The sequence below is a fragment of the Rhopalosiphum maidis genome, chromosome 1 (genome assembly GCF_003676215.2).
Source record: "Rhopalosiphum maidis isolate BTI-1 chromosome 1, ASM367621v3, whole genome shotgun sequence".
NCBI lineage: Eukaryota > Metazoa > Arthropoda > Insecta > Hemiptera > Aphididae > Rhopalosiphum > Rhopalosiphum maidis.
Window position 1 is genome coordinate 5,208,615 of NC_040877.1, and position 23,219 is coordinate 5,231,833.

General features: G+C 30.2%; 3 protein-coding genes across 5 annotated transcripts; 1 reads left to right on the forward strand and 2 right to left on the reverse strand.

Annotated features, from left to right (window-relative positions):
* Positions 1-3,474: 3,474 nt before the first annotated feature.
* On the reverse strand, positions 3,475-7,049 carry LOC113557306 (protein GPR107). 3 transcript variants are annotated; one of them, XM_026962769.1, is made up of 14 exons: positions 6,908-7,049; positions 6,169-6,494; positions 5,956-6,066; positions 5,678-5,823; positions 5,415-5,506; positions 5,283-5,356; positions 5,118-5,222; positions 4,919-5,055; positions 4,693-4,842; positions 4,515-4,632; positions 4,325-4,455; positions 4,119-4,260; positions 3,861-4,018; positions 3,666-3,771 (listed from the first exon to the last, which is right to left on the reverse strand). In XM_026962769.1, the coding sequence occupies exons 2-14, from the start codon at positions 6,274-6,276 to the stop codon at positions 3,666-3,668; spliced, it is 1,578 nt and encodes a 525-aa protein (XP_026818570.1). In that variant the 5' UTR covers positions 6,277-6,494; positions 6,908-7,049. The 3 variants fall into 3 exon arrangements, with proteins under 3 accessions (XP_026818579.1, XP_026818570.1, XP_026818562.1); XM_026962761.1 differs by lacking the exon at positions 6,908-7,049 and adding an exon at positions 6,563-6,707; XM_026962778.1 differs by lacking the exon at positions 6,908-7,049 and having other exon boundaries at positions 3,475-3,771; positions 6,169-6,550.
* Positions 7,050-11,917: 4,868 nt separating this feature from the next.
* Positions 11,918-13,339, forward strand: LOC113555285. The gene has a single exon (XM_026959739.1). It carries the CDS (start codon positions 11,918-11,920, stop codon positions 13,337-13,339), a length of 1,422 nt encoding a protein of 473 aa, XP_026815540.1.
* A 2,417-nt stretch (positions 13,340-15,756) lies between these two features.
* On the reverse strand, positions 15,757-22,738 carry LOC113560391 (E3 ubiquitin-protein ligase NRDP1). Its single transcript, XM_026966244.1, has 6 exons — positions 22,453-22,738; positions 22,169-22,311; positions 21,029-21,185; positions 20,595-20,726; positions 16,097-16,252; positions 15,757-16,026 (listed from the first exon to the last, which is right to left on the reverse strand). Exons 1-6 carry the CDS (start codon positions 22,540-22,542, stop codon positions 15,757-15,759), a joined length of 948 nt encoding a protein of 315 aa, XP_026822045.1. The 5' UTR covers positions 22,543-22,738.
* Positions 22,739-23,219: the final 481 nt, after the last annotated feature.

Genomic DNA, 23,219 nt, shown 5'->3' on the forward strand with positions numbered 1-23,219 from the left:
AATTTGGTATCTTGGTGTACCTGAAAACATAAATTCCACATGAATCAAGCACGTGGAAAAAGCTTCATTTAGTTTTTTGGGAAAGGAAATAATAAAATTATAAATTTTTCCAAAGTCCTAAACATGATTTGATGAAATCTCTTATTAAATTATCGTTATTGTCCTGCATTGAAATCAGCAAATAACAAATCTTTGAAGTATATAAAGACGACTTTAAATGAACGAGTTTATCACCCAAAACTAACCAACATACATTTTATATTTTTCAATATTACTCTGGAAAATTATTTCAATTAAATGTTTTATCGCTTTTTATTGACGCGGTTATTATAATAATTTTAGGAAAAGTAATAACATTGAAATGAAAAAAAGATGTAGCAACACAATTGAAACAGTGGTGTGCAGTGGTACAGTAAATGATGGTTTGTATAAAATTGGTCACTCGGTAAATTCATCGTTTGATCAATACGTTTCCAAACACAAAACATCTAATTACATAAATATCTTAAAACAAGTCGGTACCGTTACTATAAATTCACAACAAGACACACAAAATGATCGTGGTAGAATACAGTATTGCAAATTAGTATAATTTATATAAAAAAAAAAAAATGTAGTATATTTGACATTCGTATACTACATCTGAAGCAAATAGTCGTTACAACAGATTAAGTACTAAGTGTTGATATTTTAGTAATGATACCTTTAGATTTTCCACGCTCGATACTGGGCGTTTTTGAAATTCGAATAGTTCCTCGTCCACGGCGGCATGACACCGTGGGCCACCGCTTTCGAGTAATTTCGACAGTCTCGTCTCCTCCGTCCCCGATGTTCACAATGTTCAATGGCTGTAACTTTATTAATATATACCTGTTGTAGGGTTAAGGTCAAGGCGGACATTGTTTAATAAAACAATATTGTACCGTTTTCGTCTCCTACATGGAGGAAGCCATCTTAGTGTCGAATACGTGTTTTCTACAGTCATCACTCGTCTTGAACGTTGCATTGCAATCAATCGACTTATTAGGATTTTGGAATATCGTCAGATAACGTGCCACCAGATGAATTCGGAAAATCTCCGAGACGACAAATACGGCGTCGTTTATTACTCACCGCCTTGGCCGACACTAGGATTTCGCGGACCTGTTTATATTTTATTCAATCACTACTTTTTATTATTATTGATATGTAAACATCTTTATTGATGTGGTCTTTTTTTTATATAATATTATACTTCTGACTTCGTTCAATTTAACTCTGCATCATGTCCACTCAATACTTATTATTATCGTTATAATATTATGTGATAATTATGTTATTGGTAACTTCATTAATATACTACTAGAGTATAATATTATGTATATTACATTATCGTGGCCCAATCCAAATTTGTTTTTACTCGACATATTAAAATAAGTTATTCGTAAAATTGAATATATGACACAATAATATTTGTCACCCCAGTCCACAAATAAACACTTTTTATTGCTTTTGGGTATTATTATATATGTGTTTTTTATATTATTTTCTTTAAAATTGTTAAAAAAAAAAAAATGATTTTTCGGTTTTTATAAGAACTATTATTGTTGCTTGTGTTTTGGAACAGATTATAATATTTATCTATTAACTAGCACTTGTAAAATATGTTCATTAATTTCAAGTGGTATTTATTATAATTCATGTTTAAATATTATACTGGATATTTTAATATATCACCAGAGACGTAATTAAGATGTGATCACCCCAAGAGCCTTATCTTACTAATATTTTTCAATATTTATAATTTAAAATAATAGTACACAATACCTACAAATATTATAAATAATTGTGTTTCAGAGTTTAAGATTGTTTTTTTTTTTTTTTGAGAGTGATATTAAGTTAATTTTTTTCTACTAAAAAATTGAGTAAAAGTAAAAATGAAAAAGTACAAAACTATTTTTAAATGATTAAAATTAAGTACCGAAAATTAAAAAATAAATAAATATACTTTTATGACAAATATGTGATAATGTAATTTTTAATTGACACTATAGACATTATAGAGACAGTCATCCTCAGACAATCATTAACTATTTCATATAATTAAGACGAAAAAGATAATTGTACCTACAATTATTTAGGTATTCGTATATTTGTTTACTTATAATTATATAAATGGATAATTACCGTTACCCATATAAAAATTATCAACTTATTTGCCACTTGTATAATAATAATACAAAAATATTAATAATTATTAGTTAAATGTTAGGTCAGATATAAATTAATTAGCATGATTGTGTAAACTTTGGCCTTTGAAGTCTATCCCCCCAAATCCCATTTACAAAAATGCAATATTTTAATAATAATTAGGTCCCTATACTTTATTATAGGGAACACTCATACTGCTAATACACCGAATTATTCTGATTATTATATTATCAAGGTTTAATTTATCGGCCAAAAGGAAGTTATCGGAAGTAATAGCAAATTCTCACAAATATGAAAAATTTGCTAGAAAAATAGAAGATTCTACTTATTTTATTTATTTAAATAAACATTATAGTTTATAAATAGTTAATTATTAGAAAGTATACATTATAGTTGACTAGTGACAACAAACTATTGTTAAAAAGTTTTATTTTAAAAAATATATAAAAAAAATGTACGAGTATACCTACTAACATTGATTATAAATACCTACAGTCAATGCTACTCTACCTATTTTATACAAGGTATTCTTATAATTTAAAATTTTATATAAGTGAACCTGTCCTAAATTTTGATCCTAGACACGCCAGACTGTTTAGATACTAGATAACAACGTGTTAATATTATATTTACATCTTTATCAATAGAAAAAGTACCAATTAAAAGTTTTTAAATCTGATAAGCCAGTAGTTTTGTTTTTGCATCATTATAAAATAATAATTTATAAAACAAGTCACTAAGACAGTAAGCTTTAGTGGCAGGGCTCTAAAATTTTTACTCGCCGTGGCGGGGCTATAAGAAACCAGTATCGAGAGTGTTTGTTTCAACTTTTTATTTCTTTTTCTTTTTTTTAGGTTAATCAAACTAAGAGAAAAGAGGAAAAGAGTTTAATGTATACATAGGTAAAACTATTTTCAATTTGCAAACAAATGCATCAAATAGAAGGTTTTAAATAATGTGTACTCGTAAAATCTAATGTTTGTGTATTTATCTTATTCAAACGAGATATTTAAATGTTTTAGTTAAATTCGATTAAGCACCATATTAATAATAATTATACATATGTTCTATTTCATACAATAAAATAATGTTCCTATAATTTTCTTTACTATTGCATTAATTATTGATATTTCACCAATGTCAATATCATGGACTAAGATATCTTAGTCCGTGGTTAATATTCATAATAAAAAATATATTACATAGCAACACGCCTAAGGAACATGAACTTAAATCTAATAAATTACAAAAAAAATGCAATCAAACCTCATACTATAGACAATATTGTAACAAAGTGATTGACTTATATTTATTAAATAAATAAATAAACAGTAAAACGTTGTGCGATAGTTGAGTACAAATTTGTACAAATGAACAGTTTTGTCTACTCTTAAAAGAAAGACTAGAAGACATAGTAAAGGTTCATGGATCAATTGGATCAGTCTTGGTATCATAGAAATACAATATCTATTATATCACGATGATGACTCCACTAACATGATTTCGTCCTCAGCAATTTCCCCAGTGTTGTTTGCTTTCTTTCTTGAACGGTTGTTTACGCCAGATCCAAAATGACTTATTCTGTAATCAAAGAAAAATAATTAACGTTTGAAAATTTTTACCACACTAGCGTGGGGAATGAAGAGGCAATTGTATTATTATGTGCTTACACAATGTCTGTGTCATCATCGTCAACATCTGATGCCACTTGGAAATATGGATTTGCAATTGTCGGTCGGAATTTATATCCAGTCATTACAAAGAAAATAAATGTCGCAGTTTCTCTAGAGAATTCATTAAGCCATAATAAGTGAAATGGAACTGTCATCTGTAAAATATTGAATTTTAATATTATATAATTTGTTTTCCGTTAAATATTACATAAATAATTCTATCTATAAGGGATGAATAAATAACATAATACTCACTCTAAGCATATATATCAATATGCGTGTGAAATAAATATAAGAAACTAACATAACGTAAAATTGTTGAAACAATTTGAGTTTGCGTAAATTTATTGCTGCTTTACCGTCCGTCTGTGATGCTTCTTGTAGATGACGAATAGACCTATCAAGTAAAATATTTTAATGTTATGAGTTTGATACATAATTATTTATGGTGACATCATTACCAAAGAATGGGAAACAAAATAGCAGCACAACACATGAAATCAACAAGTAAAAATAAATCCAACCAAGCGTTATGCTGCATATCTCCTTCTTCAGATTCTTGAATAATAGCATAGGCTATGTTAGCTAATACCTGTGAACATTAATATATTTAAAATTTAAGCATAACATTTTATAAAAAAAACTTCAAACCTGTAATGGTATAACAATCATAAAGATGTTCTTGTCCTTATCCGACAAAACATGTTTAACAAATGTCATACCAGTGCCAATAAGAACAATTGTTATGAATAAAACTGATCCTTTCAATCTAAAACACAAAAATATTATTAATAAAATTAACTCTTAATTATGTGTAAAAACTAAGTACAAATGAATCGCATAGTAGACAAAAGCCCATGTAGCAATATGTTGTCCTTTGACTTGAATGAAATGGAAATTCAAACCATGAAAAAATAAAGTTGCTGCCTTTAGAAACACTAACAAAGCCATTAGGTAGTGTATTTTATAGACAGGATAACTGCAAACAATAGAATATTTTATATCAAAATATAATGTATTGTTACAATAATTGAATAGAGAAGAATTTGACTCACGTGCTTCTATACAAGAAATAAATCCACATTATGCCCGTGAAAAAATATATAATCGACATAGAAAAATATAATGATGGCAATGGCATGTCACCAGCTGATAAATAATTTCCATCGGCATTACTCTCACTTATAGTGACCTGTAAAAAGCATGGATATCAATTCATATTTTGTTTTTTATCTCATGATGTTAGTAAATTACCGTAAAACTTTGTTTAGACTTTGGCATCATAGCGTAATTCGGACAATTATGGTAATATAAATTATACAATCCTTCATTTAATTTCGTTTTCACATATACTACAAACTTATAAAAAATAAAATGATACATTATTTGAAATTGTTAACTACATGATTATGTTCTTACTTTTATATTAAAATTATCGGGTTGAGTGCCATTTAAAATTGGTAAAGTTTTGTTAACGCAACTTGTTATAGTATCTGAAAACACCTCAATTTAATATGTTATTACACTGTTATTTTTATTTAAAGTACATACCATCTTCAATATCATTCTGGTTGTTTTTAAAGTCGTCCATGTTTTTGAATAAATAAAATGGCTCCATAGTATCTGAGCAATTAATTGTAACACTAGACATAAATATTTTGTTACTAATAATGCAATATTATATATAAATAATAATTTCAATTAAATGCTTACATTAAATTTAGTTAAAAATTAATAATTTTCAACTATATGATTGTCTATGATATTGTTTACAAGTTAAAATGTTTAAAAATAAAAAAATAAAAAAAACTCACAGTTTTTTTGAAAAATTAAACCTGAAAACTGCCAGATTCTTTCGTAATTCAAATATATTAGGCGATTCAATTGGGCAGATTTCTTGTTGAGAATCTATGTAAGGATTTCCTTCATCAAAAATGGACTTTTCAAGCAGCAAACCATGCTAAAACCAGAATACAAACGACAATTGCGATATTACAATAGAACATTATACGACATTATAATTAATACACACAGCTGGTGTGGTAGGTCCAAATCACAAGTTTTACGATTATTGTGTGCGTTTTTTACTTACAGTTTCATGTAGGCTGTTGGGAGGCAGGTAAAAGTCCATTATTTCCACTTCCAATAGTCCACCACGGTAAAATCCAAAAGTGGACAACGCTATGAACCGCCGATCATCGTCCTAATCGGATGCAATGATAGCAACAGCAACAATAACAATTCCGACAGTGATTACAATTATTATTAGTGTCATAAAACTCGAAACTTAAAGTAGGTAACTTACGTGTATCGGCAGAGTGTGTATCCTGGCTGACACTTGGACGAACGACGCCAAAAACGTCAGGACAACAACAGCTAGGACGAACACCGTCGACGAACGGACCCGGTACATGATCGGTCGGTGTTTGAATGCGACAGACTTTTGGAGGAAAATCAAAGTTCTCTTTAGAGTCAGTACATGGCGGAGTACAGGCGCGCACGCGAAGATCAGACAGCGGACTTTAACAAAAAACAGTGACCGACAAAAATATGCGAAGTATCAAAACTATCGTAGACGGCATGTGGCGGTCTGTAGTCTGTGTGTCCCCGTTCCGAGTAATTGCAATTTTACTATAAAAACAATTACCAATTAGTAAGATATTAATGAAAGACACATCGATATTATTATTGTTTATTACCATAGAATATGATATCATGAGTTAGTATACGTCTTGGTAATATCGTAACTGCGGTCGATGATAAGTGATTAGTTATCGTGATAAGAAAACGCACGGTCTTAGCCGATTATCGCACGAGTAATTAAGTTCTAATAGTTTTTCAGTTTTCCACCTGCAGATCGCGTGTCCGTGATTTTTGCATAATAATATATTATAATTTAAATGTATAACTTGTTAGGCGAGGGCCTTTATTATTTCCTTCTATACCTATCCGCTATAATAGGCGCTTACGTTATCATAATATCATACGAAGCGTAATATTAAAAACGCATAATTATATTTTAAAACGTCTACTAAAATGCTTACCATAGCTGCTCCCTGTATATATTTTAAGAACACGTCGACCCACATGTATTGAACTATTGACTTTCGGCTCTTACCAATGAATTTAATTTTATAAAATCAATGTTCTTGCTAACGTACACAGCTTTGTCTAATATTATAATAAATTGACCTGTTGGTTATTATCGAATAAGTCGTCTATTATTTGTTTAAAGGTGAAAATATTATCTAGGGCACCTTGTAGGATTTTTATTTTTATTTTGAAATAAGTTATGAGCATTTTAAAACTAAAATTACTTACCATGACCACAATCCTTGGTGCTGCTCTCTATCTGTTATTTGTATTTTAATCTACCTAATGAAAATACACTATCAACTATCATCTTTCATTGCTTTCAATATACAACAAAAAACAAAAGAATTATATTATTTATTAGACAAATATTATTCCATACCTACATTGATATATTATGTCATTATACCTATCTGTTCCTGTATCTCATTAAAGTATTAGGTACATTTGAAAAAAAATTGGGAAAAATATTTTTTGTATAAATTGTATGTAGAAAATGATATACCAAAATACCACACTTCCACGGTCAACAGCAGTATTAACACGCTATTTTATCGTAGCTTAAATACCACAATCACGACGATTAACACTTTGCGAAGTATGCAAGACAAAAAATTACGCATACCTACTACAAATCGGAATTCGAGAAAATTAGTATGATTAGCGATAAGCCGATAAGTTATGACTAGAGTCCGGATTTTTATGCAAAAACATATTTTTAACAAGCGTATGCTGTTTGATGGGAGTAAAAAATGTTTGTATTTCTTATTCTATATTTTTTTTAAAAAAGTTTTTTTTTGCATATTAGTGCATATTTTAGCATATTTCCGTTACATTGAATTATATTAAGGGATATTCAGCATATATAAGACAATATAATCACAGACCGCCGTACTAACTTTACTCCGGAAAATTTGAAAAAATATATTATCGTACATTTCTTTTAAAAACATTGTATAATATTTTTTTTTTATGTTAATATATTGAATAATGTAATATAAGATATACTTATATAAATAATGATAAATTGCAAATTCATAATCACTAATCATATTGCATTTTTTTTTTTACTTATTAGTTAGTATTATCAATATTTTGAGAATATTACGAATATTTTTTTGAGAATATTTCATCAATTATAGCTGCATATAAACATCATATTTCAAACGTTTTAACAGAAATAAATCCGGACTCTAGTTATGACAAACACAGTTGTGTGTGAACAGGAAAACATTAAAACAATGGACTTATGAACTTATTCCTCGATAGACAATAATTATTATTTATCGACCTCGACACCAAGCCGGGAAAATAATTTTGAAATGGTTTTCGTCAGTCAATCAAATAAATAATAATCAATTTGATTAAGTTATAATTTATCAAAACAATATTTTTTTTCTACAAAAGAAATATTTAATAAAAGACGAAATATTAACATTAATTATTGAAGTTTAATTCCTAACAATTGACCGACCCAAAACACATGCGGCACAAAGAGATAAAAAATTATGAATAAAAGTAAAACTAATCTAAAGTATTTATGAACAATTTTTCGACACAACCACAGAAGAATTTAAACTATTCTACCTCGATGATAATAAGTAATATATAAGTGTGAACAGAAATAGGCAACAATTTATTTTTAAAAATGCTAAGGGTGCACGTAAAGAATAAAAGTCATCCCACACATGTAACAACTTGAATTACGTAAGTTTTAAATTTAAAATTATTCAACTTGTATTCGTTATTCAAAATATTATAGATTATCTATACAGACATATAGTATTTGATTATTCGCTATATTCAAAATCTGTACGATCCCGACCAAACCAGGACGTATTTTTATTCTGTAGTTATTTTAATTTAATATCTATCGACTATCAAAGCCATTTATTTTACTTTTATAGTATAATTTTTTCTTGGATAATGTAGTATTTAATTAAAAATTATTATAATATACATAAATTCATTAATACCATATTAGAAAAAATGTACCTATATAACTCAAAAATTAATTTTATCTTTCTGTAAATACCGTGACATAACAAAAATATTCATATAATAAATAGATATTATTTTAAAATACATTAAAAATATTATAGCGTATAGCATGGGCGTCATTTGTTGTGGAGAACAACTAAACAAGGCGCCAATAAGGCTTACCCTTGGCTTGTGTTAAACTGCTGAATGGCCCGATTGGCCTTTAAAAACACAAGCCTATTTTTACATCTTCTTAAAATATTGTATATTTTAGGGAATACGCTGTAGCCCTATGGAAATCGGTTCTTCTGCGTATCTCCACGGGATACCTTGCTACCGAGATATGTTCCACTACGACGGAATATCGGAATATCTTACGGAGATGCTACAAAATTGCCACAATTTTTTGCGATTTTAACAAATTTCGTAAGAAGAAAATTAAATTAATTGGTATACCTTCAATGGCTCCAAGTTCCAACTATCGATAACACCAATTTTCAACAAAATGTTGTAGTCAACTTTGTTTTTTGTTGTACTATCAAAAGTAAATAACTGAAATAGGTAACATTATTAGTATTATTTAAACATTATAATTTTTTTTTATTTTGCTATTAATAGACATTTTAAATGTTCTACTTTTATTTTATTTTTAAATTTATATATAGTAACATTCTTCTCAACTTCATAAAAATTCAACTAGTAAAGTCCAGGCCAAGTTATTTATTAATGACAAAACAAAAATGGATAAAAGTACTCATTATACTCACAACACAGCAGGATTGTTAATTATTATCATATGGCGGTATGAATTGATACTGTGATAGTGGTATGTGTACGATTTTAGAACACATGATTGATTATATTGACTACAGTGTGATGTTTTTGTATTTTTGAGTTCCAATGATAATAATATACAAGGTTGGAGGTGTCCCGTGGAAACTTACCTATTGAGAATTGAGATATCTCCTGAAATAATAGGTATATTATAATTTTTTTTTATACAACTCACAGGGACAAGGACAACAAGTATTTTATATTTTAATTTAATTTAATGTTTTGGTAAAAAAGTTTTGACATTTCAACATTTTAATTTTCATTAGCATTGTGATTTTTAATACATTTTTAGTTTTGAAAACATTTTTGTATTATTATATAGGCACGATCCTGCAGACCACATGTTTGATAACACTGGCACTTATATGATATTAAATACCTAATTTACAATTTTCCTCGAAACTAGAAATATTCAAAATTATGAGATTAATGAAAATAAAATGTTGGAAAGTCAAAATTGTCAGATAAATAAACTACAAAATGACTATCTTCTATTTTTTTTTAAAAAATAATTAAATAAATCTGAAACAACAATTGGACAATAAGTCTTTATGAAATATGAATTTCTATTGTATAAATAGATCAAATGAAGAATTATTAACTGGCCGTAAGTTGTTTTAAATGTATATGTATTAAAGGTACTATAGTCTATATTCTACTATGTGTGTTATGTACTGACGCTGACAGTCAATGATGAATGTTGACAAATTAAAAAAATGTAAATGTCAGTATACTTGTCACAGCTCACAATGACATTTTTCAGTCTGTTAGCTTCATCATTATTATATCAATATTATTACATTTTCTTTACACGCTGAAAATGAGTTTTATAAACATTTTTGTACTTTTATATCCAATTTACAAAAAATCACCGCAACATAAAAAGTAGGTACACTGTACAGATACATACTGTGCACAGGCTATTTGTAGGTATTAAAGTTTGTGCAAAAAATACGATATTATATTATATTGTTATTTGTTGTTCATATAAGTGTGTATGAGAGAGTATTGTATTGACGTAGTGTCCTTGTTAATATTATTTTCGAACACTTCCAATAAAGTTTTAAACATTACACTCAATTTGAGTGAATGAATCATTATCCAGATTATCCAGCCAAGTCATACTTATGTAGTTGTAAATCGCTTTGAATGATTGAATGATATTCAATGGGATTGTGTAATTATAAGTTGCAATGTTCAATACCACGTACTACGAACTTAAAAATATATTGCATTTTATTTTCACTTAGATGTCACAAACTTCAAACTATTTTATTGTAAAAAAATTGTTATTAAAATAGTGATTGTATTTTAATTCTTAGGTGTAATTGTATAAATAAAGTAAGTTTTTATAACTAAAACAATATCAAAATAAATATTTTTAAACAAAACATATGATTCTTTCAAAAAAGTAAATATTTTATAAACTATAAACGTGGTTATAATAATAAACAAAATATTTAAAACCTATTAAACTTAGGTACCATAATTATTTATAACAGTTATATTCTAAATGAAATACGTTAAGACAAAACTCACATAAGTAAATATGAAACATCATATTATTATTATATAATTATTAATTACCAAACGGTATACTTATATATTTGTGTAATATGTCAAATGTGGGATGAATTAATCCACGATAGCCTTTAATAAACTTTTGTACTAAGTTTGATTAATTATGTTTCAAGACTATTAAACAGAATTGTCACTCGGCACTTACTGAGCATAAAAATACATTTACCTGTAGCAGCAGTGTATAGACTTTATACTGCATATGGTTTGAGTATAACACTGTAAAGAATCAATAGAATAATAGAAATTATATATTTTTAAGATGGCAGCAGTCATCCTGCTGCTAAAAATCTAAAACACTGTAGTTATACAGTACACGTGTTTTATTCGCTTTGAAAATATGATTTGGAACAAACAATCTCATCTGCTGGCTAGCTGATAATGTCCGGCGCACACGATGGATATTATAATAATTTGCCTGACAACCGTGACAACGTATTTATATATGATATTTAATATACATTTAGCTACACATTTTAAAACCACTAACAAAAGTTTTTCCACAAACCAATAACTAATACGCAAATAAATAAATTTGAAGTACGTCAAACACACGGTACACCACCGATATGAGTTCCACGTGTCTCAACGAGTTTAGCGAAAACGAAGACGTTGTCCGTGCAGAACCATCATCGCCGCATCAACGACTTGCACAGTCGGGTCTTCGCGCCGGTGCGTCGCCGGAAAAGCGGACGGACGGCGACCAGGGCTGTCCCAATGCATGTGGCCGGGACGACGGTCCGGTGGACTGCAAGACGATGAGCGTGCGACGGCGGCTGGCCGAGGACCTCGGCTGCTGCGGCTGCACCAATAAGCCCGAGACGCCCTGCTTGGTCGCAGAGGACGCGAGCACTTGTTGTCAGCAGCGTCGCCCCGAACCGAACGCGAATGCCGCGTGCGTCGATCCGGTGGAACAGATCATCAACGAAGGACTGCGGCAACAGCAGAAGAAGCGCCACAGCCGGCGGCGATCGTCCTGCAGCAGTCGGCCGGCAAGGCCGAGTGGACAGGAATGCCGCGGCGCACGACCGCCGGCGACCGATCGCCGAAGCAGCTACCAACCCGATTATTTCGACGACCAGGCGGACATGGACAACTGGCGAGAGCACCGGGAACACAGCCGGCGTGGCGGGGCGCGGCAACATCCGTCGTCACAGTCACCGAGGCGCAGAAGCTTAGCATTCGAACCTTTCGTGGATAACGAACCGTATTCCGCGGCCAGGCCGTCTACGCCGGGCGCGGCACCGACACGACCGCCGCCGCCGCAGAACGAAAACCAAGACGTGCGGCAAGAGATGCTACTGGAACTGCAAAGGCTGGACGAGCAGCGGGCGCACCTGTTGGAGTGCATGGAAAGGGAACGGAAAATCGTCGAGATGGTGCTCGAATACAAGCGACAGAAACGGGCCTGTCCCGCGGCGGCGGAGGCCGTGGACCCGCGCGACGACCGGGAACGGATTCAGCGGAGGATCGACGAAGCGAAACGGAAAACGGCCGAGGTCCAACGACGCTTGCAACAGTCGGGCGCGCATCAATGCGGCACGGACGAGGTCCCGGCGTGCTCGCCCGCGGCGGCCAGATGCCCGCAGACGCCGTCATCGTCGTCCGCAGCCGGATGTCCGACGCCGTCGCCCCGCAACCCGACACAGACCTGCAGCGCCGCCGCCGGGCCGGAGACTTCGACGTCCTGCCAGCGGCGCAGATTGCGTTACCAGCCGCCGTCGCCCGACACCGACACCGAAGACGAATCCTGCGCGCCACCGCCGCCGAGACGACGGTTGCTCAAGTATCAACCGCCGTCGTCCGACAGCAGCAGCGAAGACGCCGAGGGCAACGAATGCGGCCGCCGGCAGTCCGCGGCCAACGCCGACGCCCGACAGTCGTCGCTGCAAGACTCGTTCACGTACTACGACCGATCGGTTCGTAACGGCGTGCCACCCGTGACCGCGGACGTGCCACAGCAGACCAGCGGTCCGTGGACAAGCCGGTAAACTCGCCGTTTCCTGCCGCTGCAGGGACGGCAAAAACTACACACGATAGAAACGTGATGATTTACAAATTGTACACTTTACACCTGTATTATACATAGTCTTATATTGTTTGTATCGATAATAAAGCAAAAATATTTATTTTACTAATCTGGTCGCTTGTAAAATTTTCACGCATCAACATAGGTGTACCTAGGGGAGGGGGGGCTTGGGAGGGCTTCACTCCAGAATTTTTGGGTAAATGTGTGTGCACATAAACATATTTGTATTAACTTTATTTTTGCCTACAATATAAAATAATATAATGTTTCATGTAAACGAATAATCATTCAAATCAATAGTAAACACCAATAAATAATTATAAAATTAAAAAAAAAATTGCTATAAAACATTTTTAGGAATTTAGCCCTCCACCCCTAACTTAAAGGACTAGTTACGCTTATGAGAGTGGATATACCATATACCGGGGGTGGCGAATCTTTTTGGGGTCAAGTGCCAAATTTTCCCAATCAAGGATGAAGGTTTTGAAATTTTTTCACGTGCCCAAAGGAAATTAAATTTTCTGAGGATAAAAATAAAGTTACTTATTTATTATATATTATTATTTTATTAAGTAAGGCACATCTTTTTTTGTAATTATAATTTTTAAAATTTATATAATTTGTTTCTTTGAATTTTTCTCTTACAACCGAAACACAAAACAAGTTGAAACCAGAAACTTTGATTATTGGCAATATAAACATGTTACAATACTTAGAAACATACAGAAATGTTTATTAAGTTTTGAAATTTTACCGCTAAAAAAATTGCATTTTAATGCATTGATGTGGACCGAGTGTTAAAATTATCAATTAAATGATAGACTAAACCCAGAATCAATTAAAACAAAGCTTACAAGAATCTCATCTATTTTGCTGACAATTTAAATAAATAAAAATGTAATTAGTTATTACCTATAATATTTAAATTATTAGATAGAATATTTCTTTACAATCAATTGATATCTCATGTTTATATTTGAAATTATTAAAATTAATAAAGGATTTCATTTTTGATACAATTAATAATTAATCAAATAACACTATAAATGTTAAAAACTTATGATGATCTACTTATTATTTATGTATTTGAAAGTAAGTGTTTGCAAATCGTATATTTCTTATTTCCAAATAACTAGACACTTACTCAAAACTTTTAATTCTACCATTGTATTCCACACATAAACAGACTTAAAATTGAAACATAAATACTGCTTAAAGTTATTTATGCTATTGTTTGGATACATTTTTACAATATATAAGAAATAGATCACACAATGCATTTATTTGGTGGATTTATAACATACTATTATTTTTCAAAACTCAATACCATGGTTGAATAGTTTATTTATTTTTAAGATATATATATCTGTAAAAAAATTGTTTTGTTTTGACCACAAGTTAAGGAATAATGAATATTTAAAATATATTTTAAGTCGTGGTTCAATTAAAATAATTTACTAATCACTGAACAGAATATTCAAAATAGGAAGTTGGGTGCTATGAGTTATACCTACTTTAAATAAGTAGGTATACAATCAATACTAATGTTAATAACATTAAAAGTTTGTTATTTTTAACGTTAATTTAAATTTGTCATAGATTTTTAAAAGTAATAATAATAATAATAAATATATATATATTAATAAGATAACAAATTATGCTTTACACAAGACAGTTTGAAGTACTCTAGAAAATATCTTGTATATTATATCAATACAGCAATACTTAACATGATAATTTTCGTATAATTGACTTAATATTAAACATACAAATTATTATATTTACATATAAAACAATAAATTCATTAAGACTATATAACATAATATTAAAAATACATACTGACTATTTTATAATAACTATAATTTTGTAAAAACGCATATATACTACAATGATGAACATACAAATCTCACAGTTTAAATAGTTTATGATAATTACATACATATATGATAAAAATATAAAATGTTAAGTTTAAATTACTTAATAAGATTATGTTTTATTATAGTTAACGAGTTGAAATTGTTTGTTAAGATTTAAATGTCATTAGATACACACAAAGCAAACAATATTGAAGTACAAGAATTTGTGTATGGCTTGTGTATAGTTATTTATTATGTAATAAGCTCATTAAAATTTTTTTGTTAGTCGTATAAAATATGGTGTTCTAAAATTGTTGTGTTGAAAAAACAAATGATAATTTTTTTTTTTAAATTACAATGATAAAAAAAGATAATTGATCTGTAATAGATTTGTGGTATAGATCATTTATCACAGTGGTTCATTATTCATAACTTTTTTTAGATATTTAAAAATAACAAAATAGGATTTAAAAAAATATATTAGTTGTTAACACTATCAGAGACGACATACACATAATACAGTTTATTCAATTCCGTGAGCAAAAATCATGATGAGACCTGGTTCAGACATCATGTCATCACTAACCATAATATTATCACAAGGCAAAACGATGACAGCTTGTTTTCCAGGTATACGCTTGCAATTATATCGGTCATAGTGCCTTCTATTGTGTTGTCTAGTTTCTAGGCTTGATAGTCCGGAGGGCCAATTTCGTTCGTGACAGTTTTTAACGAGATCATCTAGGATGTGAGCAGGACAACCACTTTCAATAAGTGCTTGTTTTATGTTGTTCTAAAAAAACAAGAAAAATTTTTTTTTAATTTTTATTGAAACACAATATGAATTAAATGTTGTTACATACTTGAAGGTATTCGTCAGGTGTAGAAATCATTCCTCCCCAGCGAGTAACTCTGGCTTGAGGAAGAGAACTTGACCAGCGTTCGATTTCATCTCTTTCCAACTCATCAGTTACAGCCCTTACGCTTGGATTGCATACACGTAAGGCTCGCACATAACCCTATAAAACAAAAAAATTAAAATTTGATAAAACATATATTATGCCTTCTATTTTTTTTAAACAAAACAAGCAAAATGGATAACCTTGAATGAGTTCCATATTTTAACTATCAACTGTATAGGAAAATATAATAAGTGAAAGATTGTCATACACAACTTGTTCAACATAGTATACTATTCACACTGACGTCTGGCTGATTAATAAAGTGGTTAGTTATAACCAAATCATATTTCTATGATAAAAAAAAAGTGGAATAATCATATAAGTTCAAACCTTTTTTTAAGTAACGGAATTTTTATATAAATGAGTTTTAATGAGTCATTTGTTCATTTATTGACCACATAAATCGATAAAAAATAAGGTTTTCAGTAATTAAGGATAGTAAGAGATAAGTATGGATTAATCTATCTATTTATTAATCATGTTTTATTTGTTTAAACGTAATATTATTGACCAGATCTATTAAATTATCTACAAAAATACTAATTAGTTATTGTCAAACAATAATAATAATAATTTATAATTATAAATTCCTCTAAAGATAAATTGAAACCATACATTATTTTCATCAAAACACAATTGTTATTATTTTTTGAATCAATTACACTAAACTTCTAAAGTATTCAATCGATTGTTTATATTAAGTAATATAACTTTGAAAATCCTTATTTTGACTTTTTTTTTAAAATAGTTTGGAATTTGACTATTTGAGCGAACATTAATCGTCATTTTGTACAAAAGAAAAGAAAAAAAAATAGAAATTTATTCTATTTATATTTCAATAAATTAAAATTCTTGGTAACGGAATTACGGAAATGTTTAGAGAACTAATTGTCAATACTACTATTATAACTATTAACATTAACTAACAAAATAGACTAAAATAGAGGCGGAAAATTATATTTTTATTAAATAATTCGATTAATATATTTTTTTAAATTCTTTTAAACGGAAATAATTACAAATATATTGATATTAAACATTAGATCCATGGCTAATAGAATAATGGAACGAGAAAAGAATTAAGATTTACCATACTTTATATATTTATGGCTATTTCTTTACATAATATAAAATTAAATTATTATATAATATTATGATTAATTATACATTTTAAATAATATGATAGTTAATAGTTAATAGTTATGACTTATGGGTAAAAATATACGAGTACATACAATTTTTATTAGGCGAACATCATAATATTATACTCATACGTTAGTAAATCGTGCACTAAGAAGTAGCACTGTTAGTGAAAAGTGATAACGGACCTTTTTGATTTTAACCGGAATACACCGACCAAACGTTATGATAACAACGTGTTCAAAACGAAAACAATGCCAACGAAAACATAAAATTAAAATATAAATTCCAATATACAAGACTTTAAGTATTCAACAACTATTGTGTGCCGGATTGCTAGTCGCTAGAGTCCAGGACGAACGTTGAAACCAATAGCAATCATCACTTTAGGTATCGTGACATATTAATATTATTGAAATAACGACAACTGTAGCCACCATTTTTAGCCCACAATCGCGATGATGACCACGTCCAAGAAGCAAATAAAATTCGGTTTCGATTTCACATCGGTACCAGATCTAGTAGCGTGTATTCAACAGCTGACCAACTGGGGCTACTCGTACGCATGTATACCGCTGGTGCACGCAAAACTGACGCCTGACGCCGCGACATTGGACAGGTCGGCTTTAGTGAGCAGGGCTGACGTGATCCTACAGGCAGAGACGTGGAACCGGGTAGTGGTGAAGTTGTCAGAGCACCTGAATCTGGATTCGGCGGACAGCGGCGTCAGGGATCGGGACGCTGAGCTCTTTCGGCAAGAAGTTTCGTATGCGTCATACTTGAATGTGTCGGCAATTATGTTCCAGCTTCCGCTCAACGGTTGCATGCCTAACTTGGCTCGTCTAGTCAATGTCGCGCTCTATGACAATGTGTTCATTAACTTTTACGTACGAGTGCCCATGACATGTGGTGGTGGCGGTGATAATAACGGGATCTGTGATGACAACAGCAGCAGCACAACAGACACTTGGAAGTTGTGGTCGGCATTCAGCGCAGCATGTGATTATCATAGATCCGTATGCTTGGCATTAGAACTCAGTGTCGACTTACCTGACCAACGAGAGCTTGATCGTTGGCTGGGTGAACCTATCAAGGCAGTTATTGCACCCACTTCTATATTTTTAACCAACAAAGCGGGTTTTCCTGTTCTCTCTCGTCCTCACCAAGTTTTTATCAACAAGCTATTTGATTTAGATGCCTGTATATTTATAAGTGGCGAGCCAAATCAAAACATGAAACCATATTTTGAATATTTGTCGTTTATTCACGACAACAATAAATCTGATAAGCTTTACAGTTATTCTTACGCGTATGAAGATTTGTTACAAGTGCCTTTACAGCCATTAATCAATGACTTGGATAATAATGTTTATGCTGTGTTTGAACAAGATCCAATTAAATATCAACAGTATGAAAAGGCTATAACTAAAGCATTAACTGACAAAGTTAAAAACGGTAGCACTGAAGTATTGACAGTATGCGTAGTAGGTGCTGGTAGAGGGCCTTTGGTAAATGCTAGTCTAAATGCAGCTGACAAATCTAAAGTTGCTATAAAAGTATATGCAATTGAAAAAAACGAGAACGCATTACATGTGTTAAACTATAACAATAATAACTATTGGCACAATTTGGTTACAGTAGTCTGTGCTGATATGAGAACATGGAAATTTGAAGAAAAATGTGATATACTAGTGTCTGAATTGTTGGGTTCATTTGGTGACAATGAACTTTCACCTGAATGTTTAGACGGGGCACAAAAATTTTTGAAAGAAGATGGTATTTGTATCCCCTCATCATATACATCTTATTTAAGCCCATTACAATCTCAAACTCTATTTAGTAATATGAAGATGTTTAAATCCAATACACCTATGGATAACCTACATGAAAATGCAGAACAAATATATGTAGTTAATATGCGAAACATGTACCTTATATCCCCTGCACAGCCATTGTTCACTTTTGAACACCCGAGATGTGACTTAGAAAGAAACAATAACAGATACACAACACTGACATTTGATATAGAACAGGATTGCATTCTACATGGATTTGCTGGATATTTCAATGCAGTCTTGTACAAGGATATAAATATTAGTATTGAACCTTCAACATTTAGTACAGGCATGTTTAGTTGGTATCCCGCTTATATCCCAATTAAAAGCAGCATAACATTAAAGAAAGATGAGCAGTTAAAAGTACATTTCTGGCGCCTTAGTGATGCTTCAAAAGTATGGTATGAGTGGAGTATATCTAAACCTAATTCGATGCCTGTGCATAACCCAAATGCTCGTTCCTATTCTATGCAATTACACTGAGATTATATTAAATAAAGTATTTATGATCATTGTGCATATTATACAATTTAAAGGCTATACATTATATATTATAAGTCCTTAGGGTATACATATTTTTAAGATATACTGTTAAATTTGTTTTGTTTTGCATTTTTTTTTTTAACAATTATAAACATTTTTTTCATTTATATTCTATACATTAAAATGTGTATCATTTAAATTTGTAAACTTTAATTAAATTACCTAATATTTATGAAAAATATCAGAAATTTAAAATTTAAAATACTTCCACTGTCAACTAATTATATTATTTATAACTGTGGGTTGATAAATAATAACATTGATTGAAAAATAAATATTTACTTCCAACTAACTATTGAGTAAAAATATATTGAAAAACTGTCATTAAATAAAATTTAAGTTTAAAAAATATATATAATTATATTGAATACATTTTCAAGCAAATAATAAAATTTGATTTGAGTTAAACACACTAGTTCACCAAATAATATATAAATGTATAAATTCTAGTACATGAGTAAATATAGTGTAAGAATACAATATAGGTAGTACTATGGGAAAACAATTTAAATCTACTAAATGAGACAAATTAAATTGTAAAATATTATTTTTCACTGATTACTAAGGAAAAAATAAATTGTTTAAATAAATAAAAATTTTTTTATGATTTTGATTGATTTAATTTAATAAATATTGTATTTATGAACCTATTATATCTTTAATTCTCAATTCTTAATATATTATATTAAAATTAAACAAGATGAATTATTTTAAAATATCTATACATTTTGAATTGCTTCAACAAAACAAATAGAGGCCTATACTCTATACTATATATTTTGAACTAGAACATAAGTAAATCATATTTTAAGCCTTTAAGTACAAAAAGAAATAGATTACAGAAAATATTATGTATAATGTAATAGGAATAAACATTTTACCTTTAAAATTCTCATTTCATCTTTGATTCCAGTCATTTCATATCTGTATGTAGCCATGTCTTGATGCATTTCATTTATTTTTTGTTGTTGTTTATGTACTAATTCTCGCAATTCTTTTACACAGTTATGATCCTATTAAATTTTTAAAATATTTTATTGAATTAAAATATTACAAATTAATATGAGATAATAAATTAAATAACACTATAGATACAAAAGCCAGTGCAATTGTTTATAAATCATGTATTTATTATTTTAATGTTAATTTGACTAATTAACACCATCATTGGTGGATATTCGTAGGAAGAAGAGACTTAGTCCAATCTGCCATTATGTGTCACAAGTGAATCAATAATAATAAGTGATTAAATTAGCGTTATATATTTATTGTGTTATTTATTTTAATTTATGATATAGTCATGTTAAATATGTACCTTATGTTCATCTTTTGGTATGATTAAACCACATCCTTGTTCACAGGGAAATGGCCTTTTTGGATTATATTCGCATTCGGATAAATGAGAATCTAATGTATCTAGTTTGACAACATTTTGGCATCCATAATTTGAATTTTCACAAACAATATATAATCTAAATAGATTAGAACTATTTTAATATGTTGCACATAACAATTATAATAGTGTGAGTGAATAATTTTAATTGAGTTGAATAATAAAAAGTCATACTTGACATAACAGTCAAAAGGGCTTTGAATACTCTAAGAATTCATGTTTAAAATTTAGATGTATTCCAAGCTAGCTAATTCTATAAAGTTCTTAACAATACATTTGTTTAGTTTGAAATGTAGTTGTTATTGGAGCTTAAACACCATAATAGACTGCTAACAACTATAACAAGTCCAGCAAAAGTTTTTGAAGAAAGCATTAATTATGTAGACTATTAATAATTGTTTGTCTATTAAATGACTACAATCCAGTACTTTTTCTCTTGAACCTAACCATGTTTATTGATAGACAAGCTTAAGCTAATTTATCATTTTAGTCTAAACTAATTAATCTATCCTATTAAGTAAAAAATCACGGTTTTTAAATCATGTAGTGATGGTCTCCTTCATTTCCCATTTTTTTCCAATTAAATTATTTATTTAACATCCATATTATACTAAAAACTAAGAGAATATCAAACAAGGATCTATACATTTCTAATAAGGGAATAAACCAATTACTTTTTAAGTACACAATGTGTTCACTCAACGCAAAATATTGTAATATATCAAATTACTTTAAATAATATTTTGATTTGGAATATAAAATTAAAAATATATTTTGTTATATAGTAGAATCTTAAATTGTGTAATAATTTAAAATTGTCTAAATATAAAAAATAGAATTTGAAATAATGAATGTCCTGCGATAAAGTTATCACTAGATGTTGATTAAATATAGAAAAGACAAAAGAATTAAAATGAAGATAATTTATTTTTCCTTTTAGGACTACAACACACTGTACCAGAAAGACTTAATTTATAATATGTCAGTTACAATACCAAATTAAAAAAAATAAACAAGATGTTACACATTAGTCATATTGTTTGAAGAATAGTATTCACCAACCTGTTTAGTAGATTTTTTAGGATACGCGGCACCGGTCGCAACTGAAGAACATTGACGGAGAGTCTGTCAACTGGACATGTGGATTGTCTTAGTAGCCATTCGAGTATACAACCTTTGCAAAATGCATGTTCACACGCAGGGGCCTGAAAAAGTAAATAGTTAATAAAACATTGCATGGAAATATACCAAAAATGCAGATTTTACTAATTTGCATGACATGAAATACTTGAAATTATTAATGGGAATACAGGAATACTTAGTTAAGGCAAATATATAATTTTTACTTGGACTGGGTCCTGTAGCACTCCAGTACATATGGGGCAGAGAAGCTCTTCGTCTACTTCGCCAACAAAACGGATGATATCAAAACCCATAACTGTACATGAAATTTAAGACTATCGACTAATCCAACATCAATTGATTACTGTTTCGTCTTCACTGCGTTCTACAACACCCGCGAAACGAAAAAAAATCGTAAATAAAATATCATTAATACATCAACGACCAGTATTCAAATTATTAATTAATCACATCATACTTGTCACTATTTAGTATTTTGTTTTTGTATTTGTTCAAATTTCGTTATCATTAAAAAAATAATACTATCAGAGTCCAGAGAGACAGTTTCGCCCGCAACGACGACACTGAGTATTAGCCATTAGGTACCAAACTACCAACTACGAACATAATATATTAATATATTTTTTTAAATACAATAGACAAAAGGTAGGTAGTGATATTGAATGAAATTTCATCTGTATTTTAATATTTAGGTACCAAATTTGATACCAGAATCATGCGAATGCGACTGACTTGGCTGTGTATCGCTTACACATAATACCATCACAGACATTGCATTTTATTATTAAAGATAAATATTAATTTAATAAAAAAAATAATAAAAATACCAATAAATAACACAAAAAGAATTAAAATATTTTGAAAATTAATTCAGATTTACAGATTAGTGTTAGATATTCATTTTTGAATTAGGTACAATAAAAATCGATCCTGATTATATTTAAAAATTTAAAGTACTGTATATTATTAC

Coding starts and splice junctions, on each gene's coding strand:
- LOC113557306 (XM_026962778.1), bottom strand. CDS start 6,276: ATGTACCGGGTCCGTTCGTCGACGGTGTTCGTCCTAGCTGTTGTTGTC. Junction 4,843..4,918: donor TATTTCTTGTATAGAAGCAC/GTGAGTCAAATT, acceptor TATTGTTTGCAG/TTATCCTGTCTATAAAATAC. Junction 4,261..4,324: donor ATTTTGTTTCCCATTCTTTG/GTAATGATGTCA, acceptor TTTACTTGATAG/GTCTATTCGTCATCTACAAG.
- LOC113555285 (XM_026959739.1), top strand. CDS start 11,918: ATGAGTTCCACGTGTCTCAACGAGTTTAGCGAAAACGAAGACGTTGTC.
- LOC113560391 (XM_026966244.1), bottom strand. CDS start 22,542: ATGGGTTTTGATATCATCCGTTTTGTTGGCGAAGTAGACGAAGAGCTT. Junction 22,312..22,452: donor TGCTACAGGACCCAGTCCAA/GTAAAAATTATA, acceptor TTACTTTTTCAG/GCCCCTGCGTGTGAACATGC. Junction 20,727..21,028: donor TACCAAAAGATGAACATAAG/GTACATATTTAA, acceptor AAAATTTAATAG/GATCATAACTGTGTAAAAGA.